The sequence below is a fragment of the Diospyros lotus genome, chromosome 1, assembly GCF_014633365.1.
Source record: "Diospyros lotus cultivar Yz01 chromosome 1, ASM1463336v1, whole genome shotgun sequence".
Lineage (NCBI taxonomy): Eukaryota > Viridiplantae > Streptophyta > Magnoliopsida > Ericales > Ebenaceae > Diospyros > Diospyros lotus.
In genome coordinates this window covers 44,641,385-44,655,719 of record NC_068338.1, presented here as the reverse complement: position 1 = coordinate 44,655,719, position 14,335 = coordinate 44,641,385, and the positions used below count along the sequence as shown (strand labels likewise).

Here is a 14,335-nt window from a genome sequence, read left to right as displayed (position 1 = left end):
GGTGGGTATGCTGTTTCATTTTGGTACTTAATTAGAAAATAAGAAACAATGTTGCCTGAGAAGATAGCATGTGTTACGTGCTGTTTAGGATAGTTTTTATTCCCCAACAAAATTACACCTTAATAGTAACTTAGCAAATATTAATTATTGTGATGAGTTTTTATCTTCTTTTAACAAATTATTAGGATTAAATATATTATTTTCTGCTAATGATGTTTTGTTAGGTTTGTACGGTAATGGTAACAATATCCAACAGGGAGTGAATTGGGTTATTTAAAAATATTGATTGAACTTAAAAAAATTTTCAATGAAAAACGAGATTTTAGTGTAAGTGAGAATTATTAAAATGTTTAAAACAATAAAGGAAAAGAAAGTACAAGCAAACAAGAGACAAAATAATATATAGTGGTTCGGCTTAAATCAAGTGTAATTCACTAGTTTAGCTTCTCACTAAGAATTTTTCAACCAATTAACTAAATACCTCATATCTCACCAGATAGGCCCTCTAGTAATAACTTATAAATTTATAACCTCTTATTTAGACAAACAAACCCTTTAACATCAAACTAGGTATTACAAGTTCTTGCTTAAACAAACAAGTCCTCTAGAAACAAACTAGGAAAATAAAAAATAATAAAAGAAGAGGATCTAAGAGTAAACAATCTTAGTTACAAGATTTCTCAATATAAACACAAGACTTGAACAAGATAATACAAATGATAAACAAAGCCTTTAGAGAGAAAAATGAAGAACAAATGAAATAATGAATCACTTGAAGAATAAACACTTGTAAGCATGTAATGATTTCTCTTGGTTGTCTTGATTCATCAATTTGATCTCTATTTATAGAGCATCTCGAGCCTATTAAAAAATATAGCCGTTGGAGACTTAAACAATGGAGAATCTAGCTGTTGGAAGTTGTGTGGAACATAAACTGTCGACATTTGATGAAGAACTATCGACAATATTGAAGAACTATCGACATTTTTTATGCAGAAGCTGTCGACATTTAGAAACAGAGAGCAATGTTTGAAACTGTCGACATCTTGAAACAAACTGTTGACAGTTTGCCAAGATAAAAATTCACTGATTGCTTTGATGATACAATGCACAACATATTTATATTAAAAAATATTCACATTTTCTTTTATTTATATTTTATCTTCTATTTACTTTAATACATAAATGTAAATAAGAAAATACCCCTCATTTGGATTCAATAAAAATATCTAGAAAATCAAAATCCATAACAATAAGAGGGTAGAATTTGAGTTTTAGTATAAATTTAGAATTTTGCGATTTTATCACCTCCTAGATATACACTTTATATTTCTTGAAAAATTCGTTAAAAATTATTTTAACACTAATGAATGTTAGTTATTAAAATACCGGAAAATAGTTTTTCAAAATGAAAATATTTTTATATATGTCTCCTTATAATGTACTAAAAATTATAGATCATTTAGTTTTTATTTTCACATATATACTTGAAATTGATTTTTGTTGAAAACCATAAACTTGACTCATGACTTGGGGATCAAAACTAAATGATGTTTTTCATCATCAAAACTAATCACAAAAGTAAAACATTATGTTTTAGCCCACTGACAAGACACGAATTAGGAGCTTTGCGTATGAGAATTTTAAGTTACCTTCTTTTTGTTATTTTCAGTCTATTTTTAATTTTTAGTTTTCTAAAACAATGAAAATGTATTTATTTTGTCATTTTTAAAATACCTTTTCAAAAATAAGAAAAAAAATTATAAAAAAAACTCAAAATAACAAAATATTGTTTTGTTTGTTTTTAGTCAAAATGATCTCTAAATTCAAAATATGGAAAATACAATATATATTATATTGTATATATAATATAATATATATACAATATATATTATATATATTGGCTCTAAAAAAGAAAAGGGAAAAAAAGAAAAAAATTAAACTTAAATTTTAAAAATAAAATTATATATTTATTGAAAATTTAAAAAATATAATATATCTATATTATAATTAAAAATATAGGAAAACATATAATATATTATTAAGTATATTATATATAATATATTATGTATAATAATATTTAATATAAATTATCACTCAGATATCAATTAATCAAATTTATTATTTTATTTTAATACTAAAATTTTATTAAAAAGAGTTAATTTTATCATTTAATAATTAAATTCATTGAACATAAAATAATTTTTCTCAAAATTCTAAAATAAACATATTTTTAATTTTTAATTTTAATAAATAATTTTTTAAAATGATAAAAAAAACACATTTTCAATTTTTTAAAACAGACTATCAAAATAGAAAATTAAAAATAAATTTAAAACTCAAAACTAAAAATTAAAAATGTAAAGAAAACGCAACATAATATTTTTATTTTGTGCTAATTACTAAAAATTTACTAAACTGTAAAATCTTGAAAATTTGGGTTAATTTAACATTTTTAACATTTAATTTTTTAAGAGTAAATTGGTGAAATAGATAAATAAAATATATTTTTAATTATTTAAAAAAAAATTAAAGTATAGGAATAAATTAAATTATTTTACTCATTTAATTTATGTGTTAACAGAAGAAGAAGAGGAGGAGAAAAAATGAACGTGAAACAAATGAGCAAAATAAATTAATCATCTTATCTATTTATATACACACACATATATATATATATATACAATGTGTATAACATTTTTTGACTTCCTAAAGGAGTTGTCGGTCTCACTATTTTATATATTAGAAATAATTTTTTATTTTTAAATAAAAATTAAATAAGGATAATTTTAAAAAAATAGTATGAATTTCTAAAAATATTGTATTTAAACCAAACATAAAAATATAAAAATAATTCTCAAAAAAAATACCCAACATTTATAGGAATATTTAAAACTAATTAAACATAGAATTACATAGATCCTTAATTTTCAAGAATATTTTCAAAAATTATGAATTCCAAAAATCTAAAACTTCTCGCGTCCCAAACCATTCGTAAAGGTTTCCCCACTTCTTTGAGCTGCCTTTCTCTCTTGGGAAATTTGTAAAAATAAGATTTTCGGTACTAAACTTTTGAAAAATAGGACACTTTAAATTTTTTTGCAAAACTAAGACTTTTAAATGTGTATTTGACAAAAATACTCCCGCTTTTCAGTTAGCTCTCTTCTTAATTTTCTTTTTCAATGGCATTTCTTCTTCCTTGCTAATTAATTTGTTAAGAAGATTTTCAAAGTTCGCCACACACAGCGACTGTGCGTCTTGCTTTCTCTGCCTAAATTGTTATTTTATTATATATATATAGATTTTTTTTCAATGACGTTTTTTCTTTCTCATTGATTAATTTGCTAATAATATTTTCAAAGTTTGCCACATACAACGACTGTGCATCTTATTTTCTCCACCTAAGTTGCTATTATTCTTTTTCAATGGCGCTTCTTTTAATTTGCTGATTAATTTATTGAAAAAAATTTCAAAGTCCGCCACATATAGTGGCTGTGCGTCTTGCTTTCTCCGTCTAAGCTATTATTCTATTATATTTCTTTTTTATTTCTTCATATTCTGCAAGTTCTCCATCAAACAAGCACAAAAGTTGTCCAAATATATCAATTTTAGATATCGATTGTAGATATTTGATGTAAATATCGGTTATTGATAGATATAGGTTCAAAGATATCGATTATTGATAGATATCGGTTCAAAGATATCGATTTAAAGATATCGGTTGTAGATTTCTGTTATAGAATACAATTGTCCAAATATATTGATTGTAGATATTTGTTATAGATATTGAATGTAGTAGATATTGGTTGATTAAATATATATCAATAATAACAAAAAATGTATAGAAACATGAAATAGTTTCTATTATAAAGTTGGAGGGTCCCATAAAAGTGAAGAAAAAGTTACAGAAAATTAATGCTATTTTGAACCAATATCTATCAATAATCGATTTCTTTGAACTTTGAATCGATATCTATCAATAACCGATATCTTTAGGGAAAACATACAAAATAGCATTAATTTTCTGCAACTTGTTCTTCACTTTTATGGGACACTCCAATTTTATAATAGAAACCATTTCATGTTTATATGCAATTTTTGTTATTATTGATATATATTTAATCAATTGATATCTACTATAATTGATATCTATAATAGATATCTACAACCAATTTCTTTGGATAACCGTATTCTACAACAGATATCTACAACTGATATTTTTAAATTGATATCTATCAATAATCAATATCTTTGAACCTATATCTATCAATAATCGATATCATTGAACCGATATCTATCAATAAACGATATTTTTGAACTTATATTTATCAATAATCGATATCGTTGAACCGATATCTACATCAAATATATACAATCGATATCTAAAATTGATATCTTTGAATAACCTTTGTGCTTGTTTGATGGAGAACTTGCAGAAGATGAAGAAATAAAATAAAATAACAACTTAGTTGGAGAAAGCAAGATGCACAGTCGCTGTGTGTGACAGACTTTGAAAATTTATTTAGTAGATTAATCAGCAAGGAAGAAGAAGCACCATTGAAAAAGAATAAAAAAAATAAAATATAATAGTTGTAAAGGTGAAGAAAGCAAGATGCACAATCGCTGTCTGTGGTGAACTTTGGAAATATTCTCAATAAATTAATCAACGAGGAAAAAGAAGTGCCATTGAAAAATAATAAAGAAAATAGAATAGAATATCAGCTTAAACGAAAAAAGCAAGACTCACAATCACTATGTGTGACGAACTTAGAAAATCTTTTCAGATGTGCACACTTTCATTTCAACCCAATAGATACTTAACATTTAGCATAGCTAACTCTGTTATCCATCCCAACTTGCCAATTGCTATGCTTTTAACGACTCTGTCATCTCTCTATCTTCTCCGTTCCTCTAAATTGTATTGATTCAAGTTGCTAGCTTTAGTCTAGGAATGAATTGAAGTGTGAACTTAGTTGATGTGTTGATTAATTGAGATTGGACATGATTGATGTCCAAGAGACCATAGAATTGAAGTGTGAACTTAGTTGATGTGTTGATTAAATGATATTGGACATGATTGATGTCCAAGAGACCATAGAGAAAGAAAATGATGAAGTGGAGGAACTTTTGTAAATTGTATTATGTTTGATTTTTTTTTTAAATTTATTGTTTGTTTTTAATTATTAAGTCATAGTTCATGGATGATAGAACTTGTGATTATGTTTGTTTGAATGCGTTATGAATTTATGTTTATTTTTATATTTAATAATTATTTTCTTATAATTTTTTATATTAGAAATTATATTTACAAAAAAGTCTCTATAGATATTTTTTATTTACGTATTTTCCCTGCCTTTTTATTTCTTATTTTTTTTAAAAATGTTATTTCTCTACCCGTTTCATATCTATTTTCTTTTTTTATTTTCGCGCAACATAGACGACAACTAACCTTAAGTTTTACCAATGGCTGCAGAGAAGCAGAGGAAACCAAGGCAAGTTGGTGCCAAGTGGAAGAATGGAGTTGTCGGAGGAATGGAAGTCGTTGTGGCCAATCTCCTCCGTCTTCTCGGCACCTCTCTTCCTTTCATCCGGGCTCAACGCTCGCGGAGGCGGTAATTCTTCTTCATTCAAGTCGAAGCTCGGACCTCTCATATTCATTCCGTCTCCAGAAACCTTAGCGTTGCTCTTCTCGTCTCCATCTCTCTCCCCTTCGATTCCTCCCTCTTTTCCTGACCTTTCTCTTTCCCGCTTCTTGTCCACCCCACCTTCCTTCATCATCCCATCCATCGCTTCATCCATTGCTGCCACTATGGGTCCCCAAATCTTCGACCACCATTCCACTGTATTCAGACACAACCATCTCCAGCTGCTCTCCCGGCCTGCTACAAACTCTGTCATTGCCTTCTTCCCCACTGGAAACAACTCTGACCAAATCGGGTTTGTTGAGGTGTCTTTTTTGCAAGATTCTAAGTTAAATGTTAGAGACAAAGGAAGAGATGGTCAGATTTTCACGTCAGACAGACAATTTAACCATCGGATTGAGAGATTGTTGGTTAATCCTTTGGCATATTCTGGTAATTCTTCTACTGTGGGGTATCTTTTGGCTTGTACAATGTACTCTGTTCATTGGCTTAGTGTTAGAATTGGAGAGCTTGGTGTGGATACTGGGAAAGCTACTTTAAGTTTTTTGGGTAGTAAGTTGTTCAGGAGTTGTTCTGTTGTGTATGCTTGTTGGAGTCCACATTTTCCTGAAGAGAGCCTGGTACTGCTGGAGAGTGGTGAAATGTTTTTGTTTGACGTAGATTCTTGTTCTAATGGAAGCTTTAGTGGGAAGAAGCTGAGAGTGCCGTGGGAAGATTATGCTAGTTTGGGTGATGGCCAGTGGCTGAGCTGTGAATTTAGTTGGCATCCAAGAGTTTTGATTGTCTGCCATTCAAGTGCGGTTTTTCTTGTTGATTTGAGATGTGAAGGATTCAATGTGAGTTGTTTGCTGCAAATTGATGCATTGGGTATGAATGCTCCAGTACAAAAGATCAGTTTGTTGCATTCTCTAAGGCAGATTCTGATGATTTTTGTTTTGTGGTGGCCACTAGTTGTTTGTTGCTTGTTTTTGATGTGCGGAAGCCACTGGTGCCATTGTTGCAATGGACACATGATCTTTCTAGCCCATCTTACATCAATGCGTTTCCATTGTCTGATGTGAGGTCACATTACAAGAATGATCGTTTTAAGTGGGCTTCTGACTCAGGCCACTGCATTATATTGGGATCATTTTGGCACTCTGAGTTTAGTATTTTTTGCTATGGACCAACCCTTGGAGGAACTGTTGCTTCCGAAATTTCAAGATTTAGCAAATCATATTATGCATGGGAACTCCCTTCAGAGTTCTCCCTGTCTGGTCGTGAGTGTCACTGCGGTAGCTGTCTTTTGAGAGAAGAGTTCTCAAAGGATGCCCTTCCTGAATGGATTGACTGGCAGCAAAAAAAAGAAATAGTTTTAGGGTTTGGCATTCTTGACAAAGGCCTTCATGCCAAGTTGTCTGAACCAGACGAGTTTGGTGGGTTTACCCTGATTAGGCTGATGTCCTCCGGAAAGCTTGAAATGGAGAAATACTGTGCCTCATGGGAATTCATGAAAGTGCTGAAGGAAGGGCACAAGGAGTCATCTCTTCCAGAAGGTACTCTTCTGTATGCTATGGGCGATCAAGGTTATAATTTTCCCAAGAGATTTAAATACCTTAAACTTGACTACCTCTATGCGTATATGAAAGGTAATCTCGACAAACTTCTGTTTACAAAAGCGAAAAAGCGTATATATGGTCAGTTCATGGCATCTGGCTTCAGTAGTTTAAGATCATATCCTGCTGTTCTTGATATGCTTAAAGACATCCGACTACTAAGCAGCATACACGAGGTTGCTTTGAAGAAAATTTATGCAGGCTTCCCTGCCAATCTTAAGCAGCTAGCTTTTTGTTGCTACTCGGAGCTCGATGAAGTCCTTGTAGATGATAAGAAGGTGTCCTTGGAATTTCTAGATGTTCCCAGCCAGCCTCAGTTGCCTCCTTATGTCTTCCGGAGACCTTCATCCCGAAGCAGTAAGTGGACGCATAAAGTGCAGCCTGGTGTTGCTTTGGTGGGTCCGGTTCTTCCTACGCCTGTTCTGCTTAGTCTTCACAAGCTACATAACAAAGAAGGCGATGTCCTCTCTGCTAATGTTGAACTAAGGAACCAATGCAATGAAGTCATACATGTGGCTAGTGAAATGTCTTTAACAGGTGCTGCCACCGTTGTTCACAATGACCATGCTGTTTCCCTTGCTGACGACACAGATGAAATGCCTTACAGCACGATAGATAAACCCACTCTGTTCTGTTTACACAAACCGGCTGCTTTTGCTAACGAGCTATCTACAGCGGGATCGGTAGAGGAAAGTTTTGTTGGTGGCGATGAGAGATTTACAACCTTTATTTCCAAAACACCTAAAAGGGAGCTTGTCCCTAACTCTGAAATGGAGATGGCGGGACCAGAACTGTTCAAATCTCTGTCGCCAGTAGAGTTGGAGTTTGATGATTGTGCAATGCCTTTTGGGCCAAATGAACTGAAAGCTTTCAAATTGTTGAGGAGACAGTACTCAAATTTTTTACACGGTTTTAGTGCATATCAAGAATGTCTTGATAGCTCTAACTTCCAGAGACGGTATATTTGATATTCAATTTTTTCCAAGCTAGAACTAGAGAGATGAAAAATGGTATATTATATCATAAATAGACACTGCTTCTATCAGTCATCTCAGTTTTGTCAGCAGTGACCGGATCTTGTATCCGGAGCTGGCCCAACCAATTTGGGGCCTTAGGCAAAAAAAATTGTCTCTAAAAAATATTAATTTTTTTATAAAAAATAAATTATGCATCTTTTTAAACAAATATTTTATTAAATAAAAAAAATAAAATTTAATTAACTACTAAATATAATAATTTTTTAACGACAATAAATTTTAATTAAAATATAATGTCCAGAAATAAAAAAAAAGGTCAAATAATCTACTATAATAAATAAAGAAAAACAAAAGTATGTGTTGATAGCATTAAAAAGATAAAATTCATCAATAATGAGCAATTTTTTATTTTATAAATATGTGTTGAATTATATTTAGTCTTATGTAAAATTAATTTTTCTTATTTTTTGAGAGCTAGTCCAACAATCACAATACAATAACTCAGATCATAGATGACAGATATTGAACTGAATCCTGAAACAAGCAGTGAGTGTGTTGTGTGCAATGACCGTCGAATCCCACGCACATATGAGAGAGAGAGAGGGGGGGGGGGAAATTGGGAAGGGAATATGGGTTTTATGGGAATTGGAATTTGGGAACAATAACGGTAAAAAAATGAAAAATAAAGAAAAAGGAGAAGGGAAGGTAAAAAGATTTATTATGTTTTGTATTTAATTTTTTAATAAAATATTTATTATTAAAAAAAGTAAAAAATAAAAAATATATATATATACATATTACAAATTTTTAAAATTATGGGCTTTTCAATTTTGGGGGCCTTATGCCCAGCATATTTGACTTTACTGTTGGGCCAACAATACTTGTATCATTGGTACGTCGGTGTACACAATGTATATTTTCTCAAATATGCATATGAATTAGCTGTAATAAGGTAGAGATCCCCAAACTCTTTTGATCTTTGCTTTAATCGGTTCTGAAACTTGATAATAAAAAGAAATACTTTTATTAGAATTAAAAATAAAAAGTTTGTGTATTTTTGAGCGTCTAAGCCACTGGGGTCATTAGCTTTTGTTTGTGACATTTCTGGGTGCTTTTTTTAATTTATTTTTCATTCAATAGTTTTATAAAAATTATTATTTTTTGTTTACGTGAAACAATTTATGTATTTACGTGAAACGGTGAACATTTCTGTGTGCTTGTTTGATGATTCAAAAATCGAAAGGTCTAACAATTCTTTGAGATCATTTACAGAAAAAAACAATTCTTTGAGATCAAACCACTAGGATTGTGAGGGTCTTGACTTCAACTTAAACCATTTAATGTATCGAGATGAAAATCAATGTATCTCCTTTCTGATGGTCATTTTTTTTAGTGCAATTTTTTTTGTTTCTTAGCAGAGACAATAAGAGGCACTGTGAGCAATTCATCTCTGCTTCCAGAACAGCAATTAGTCAGTCGAAATTGAGTTTTTTTGTACTTTATTGTAGTAATTTGAGAGCCAATTTTGTTGTTATTGTTACAAAAGTTAAGTTATAGTCTGGGATTGGGATGCTTGTACCCATAGGGCTGCGATGGGGTTGAAAATTTGTACTCCTCTATGGCATGGGCAGATACGGAGAGTTGGGGTAAGGGATGGGATGAGCAAAACTCAATACTTCCCCATCCCATTGCCATTCCTACCGCTGAGATGAGACTGAAACATTTCTTACTCTATTTATGTCACGGCAGATTTCTATAGCAAAATTGTGCTAAGATTAGTCAGTTCTTTCCCTCATTGTCTTTGTCCAGTTTCCTCTGTATTTTTTCTTTCAACATACATATGTGCAAAGATTCTTTGTTTATAATGATTGGGGTTGACCCCAAAATTAGATTTATCCTGTTAGCAATGTCTTTATCAAACAACTTCAAGAGAGTATACAATATTATGAATCTCTTATCTAAATTCCTTTTGTATCCCTATACCAATATGCCTGCACACATATATACACGCACATACGTATGAGTGAATTGTAGCTGAAGAGTTGGTTATAAAATACTTTAGACTTATGTCTTTGACCTAGTTGGCGAAGACCTTGTACTTGATACAGAAATATATGATTTAAGCCAAAGTCAATGCGCTACAGGTTTGGTTTTCTTTAAACACATTGGAAAAGATTTTGATGTTCAGTTCACAACATGCTTCAAGCTCTCTATTAGTCATTCTTAAGGAGAAGACGTTGTTGATTTATATGTACATATATTTAAGTACATCCAAGAGAATATTCTCTCCCTATCAACAAATTATATTGTGCAGATAGTAAATTTGCATGTAGAAGGACATGAACAGTTGAAAAGGCTTATTGAAGTTCTGTTTTAGTGGTTTAAATGCAATGTGCAATAAACTTGAGAAAAAGAACATGAAAGATAAAATAATACTGGAATTGCTCTGTAGTCCCCTGCCCTTGGACATCACCCTTAGGATCCAGATTGCATAGCACTCAAACAAGCTTCAAAAGCTTGGTATTATATTTTGAGCTACCAATATTATTAGCTTTAATATTCAGTAAGGTATTGATAGGATATATAACTTTCTTGCAGCAGGTATTTCTCATTTTGATAGGGTTTAAATGCAAATGTTTATGGCTGCTTCACTTGTAGGTATTTTGTTCATAATTGATGAACATGGGAGAAAAGCTCTGAGCTTGTGTCCATTTTCAAAGTTCTCTTTAGAGTTCAACGTTAGATAGTCTTTAAGATGTTAATTATTAAACATTTTCCATGCTCTCAATGTGCCAGAACCTTGAGTTTCTTGTTTGACGTGTTGAAAATTGTTAAACTTATTCAACCACCTGCCCTGCTATGTCCTCTTCAGACATTGAAGAGTTTTACATCCTGAATGCTCTAAGTTACATGTTACTAACAATTTTAGGTGGACTATTAATGGTATCTGAAAATTTCATGGATACAATTGTTCTCTTATTTTCATCGGAAACATTTATTAAAGTTGTGTCAGTTTCTGAATATAGTTTCTTGAAGGGAAACTCAAGGAAAATAATAGAGGAACAAGTCTACAAAATGAGATCGTGTTGGGTTGAACATGTGGGCTGGGTTCCTCTCTGGTGTCTCAGTCCTCATACAGACACTCTTCAAGCTCCTTCTCTAGAGCATTTTTACCCCTTTAATAATTGAGTAATTTCCTATTCTTGAGATGGTTTTGGCCCCCGGTGGTTTTGGGGGGCTTACTGATTTCCTCTCTCTCTCTCTCTCTCTCTCTTTCTCCCTCTCCCCGCCCCATGACAATTTTATTTCAATTTTTTCCTTCTCCAGGCATTTATGGTGATCTTCTCTTTTTTTTTTGGAAAGAAAGTAATATTCTTATTTAATTGGAACAACACAGTCATTCACAAGCTACAAGATTCTAGAAACGGCAATATAAAATACATTGCATCCATAAACGTTCTCTATGATTCCATTGATTCTACCAACCCTGGTGTCATCAAATCGGAAAAGAAAATTACCTGTCCTACGAATCGACCATCCCGCCAAGTACGTTGATCATTGAATCCATACGATTTTAAAGGCAACCCATAATTCTTGTAAAAGAATCATACTTCCGAAAATTTGTTCTTAAGGTGAAATTCTGAAGAGAAAAAATAAAATATAATTTCTTTAAAGAAACTTTTTCTTTGCTTTAAAATAGTAAGCGTTAATGTTTTGCTCTTTCTTCACTATGCACAATTGCTCAGACTTTTTCCTAGATGTCGGCATGTTTTCCTTATACTTGAATTTAAGGCTTGTTAAATTGAGTTTTCTAGTTCAGTTAATGTAATAGTTACATTAATGTAATAGTTACAGGAAAGGATGATCCTTTCTAATACAAATTTAGATTTTGGAGCATTTCTTGATTTTTGCATCTCAATCGTGGATTTTCTTTTAAAAGATCATTCACCAGATATGCAATTATCTAAAGAGTTAACCTGAACGGGTGGTTTAATATTATTGGAAAGTTTGTGGACCATCTTGTTCTTCATTTCCATGTGGAACCTTGGTGTGAATCCACATTTAATTCAACTTGGGAATCTAGTAGATAATGCCAAGCTCAGTGGGGGATTTTTTTTGGTGTTAATCCAGATTTACAATATTGTTGTCTCTATTTGGGGTGAGTGGTAATGGGTATAGCCAAACTATTGTAATACACCTGTTTTGGAATGATGAGAATACAACAATAATAATCACAAACTTTAATCCCACTAGGTAAGGTGAGTGGTTATGGGTTTACCCAAACAATATCGAAACACCTTTATGAGTATACAATAATAACAATCACAAGCAATAATTGCAGTGGATGGGGTGATGCGTATTACACAAACAATTTTGTAACACACCTATCTTGGAGTGATGCATTTTAACAACAATACTAGAACTTTTACCAAAAAAGAAAAGAAAAGAAAAGAAAGAAAAACACTGTATTTAACACAATAACTTCTTTACTCTTCCAAAATTGGGAATTGGACTCTACAAAACCCATTACTTTGCTGTACTACAACAAAGTCATTTAGCATGTGCTGGAACCCTCTAGATCTCGTGTCTTGGTCACTAGGATACAGGTTGCACTGTGATACAACAACTCTTGTTTTTCCTAGTTTCCTTTAGGCCAGGTACATTAGGAAAACAGATTCACTGATCCCGACCAATCAACTAGCCTAGTGGCAATATGTTTAAGTGAATTTCAAGTGACAGTTTGGTATGAAATATATATATGTGAAGGGAAAATCTTTGGCAGGGAATGTGCTTGGAAAAAATGACTTTGAATAGGAAGTTGAGGAAGCTGTAATTTCAGGATTTGAACATTCAACGAAACCATGTCTATTACACGTGAGAAGGGCAGTCCATTATAACTTCTATAGATGAGATATTTCTGTATAATTTTTTTCCTGTAAATTATTTCTATATAAATTTTAAAAAAGGGCTCCATGATCAGTATTATGGCACCAACTTATACATATTATAGGCAGATGGAAACTTGATACATTCTGCTTTGGAGTGGAGGTACGGAAATCATCCTCCAGCCACAAGTGCTAAGCTAGATGACACCATACAATAGATGAACCAATAGTTATATAAAACATGGGTTTATATAGGCAGATGGGAACTTGGTACATTATGCTATGGAGTGGAGTTAATGGGAATCATCTTGCATTCACAAGTGCTAAACTAGATGATGCTATACAATAGATGGATTGATTGTTGGTTCATGGTTGATACCAATGGTTGAACTTTAACCATGGGAATTTATAGTATTATAAATAATACCTTTTATAGGGTTGAAATAATGTGAACTGATTCTCTTCTCTATGATTTTTGCTCAGGAGAACATTTGCCCGCATCAGGTGGATGTGTTCATTTGGACTTCTTTACGTTTGGGTGATCAGAAAAATGTTATGCAAAGCAGGGAGGTCAGTGTTTGAGAAAGAATTGTAGAAGAAACTTAAGTGGGAGAAGGAACAGCGTAAACAACAACAACATATCCAGCATTTATCCCACTATGTGGGGTCGGCTGTATTATGTAAAATATAAAATAAGCAATTGAAGTATGAAAACTGTTTGGAGTAATTAAGGTGTATAATATGAACTTAGATTTAGCTGGTTTTGATAGGAAAAATTTCTGCATACTGTGGACTATGGGACAAATAAATGGCACAAGTCCCTGGCCTTTAGGATGCACTATGGTGGCATATGAGAGGAGAGGTTATCTTTCTATTTCCTCTCCTTTCTATGATTGATGTTTTTTCTTTAGCTCCTCATCTTACTGTGGGAAACCATGTATTTGAAGTTCTTGAGGGAGGGAATTTTAAGTTAAATTTGATTAGCAGGCAGGCAGCTGATATCACAAACTTATCTGTGTGTGTGTGTGATCAGAAGTTAGAATAATTTGTTATCTGTATCGATATCTTAAATGTTTGAATATTGGCTGACAGATAAACCCATAGTGCGCTTCTTTCTTCTTTGGTAACCCATAAAAAAGGTGCAACACGAGGGTCACTTGTGATAAGTGTGCAATGCGTGGCATGGTGGGCTGCATGGGTGTCATGAAAACAGGGGTGTTGCACATGCCCTGTTG

The 14,335-nt window shown here is 32.2% G+C and overlaps 1 protein-coding gene across 1 annotated transcript; it reads left to right on the top strand.

Moving 5' to 3' along the window:
• Positions 1-5,809: 5,809 nt before the first annotated feature.
• LOC127793905 (uncharacterized) lies at positions 5,810-8,205 on the top strand. The gene is made up of 2 exons (XM_052324686.1): positions 5,810-6,509; positions 6,560-8,205. Exons 1-2 carry the CDS (start codon positions 5,810-5,812, stop codon positions 8,203-8,205), a joined length of 2,346 nt encoding a protein of 781 aa, XP_052180646.1.
• Positions 8,206-14,335: the final 6,130 nt, after the last annotated feature.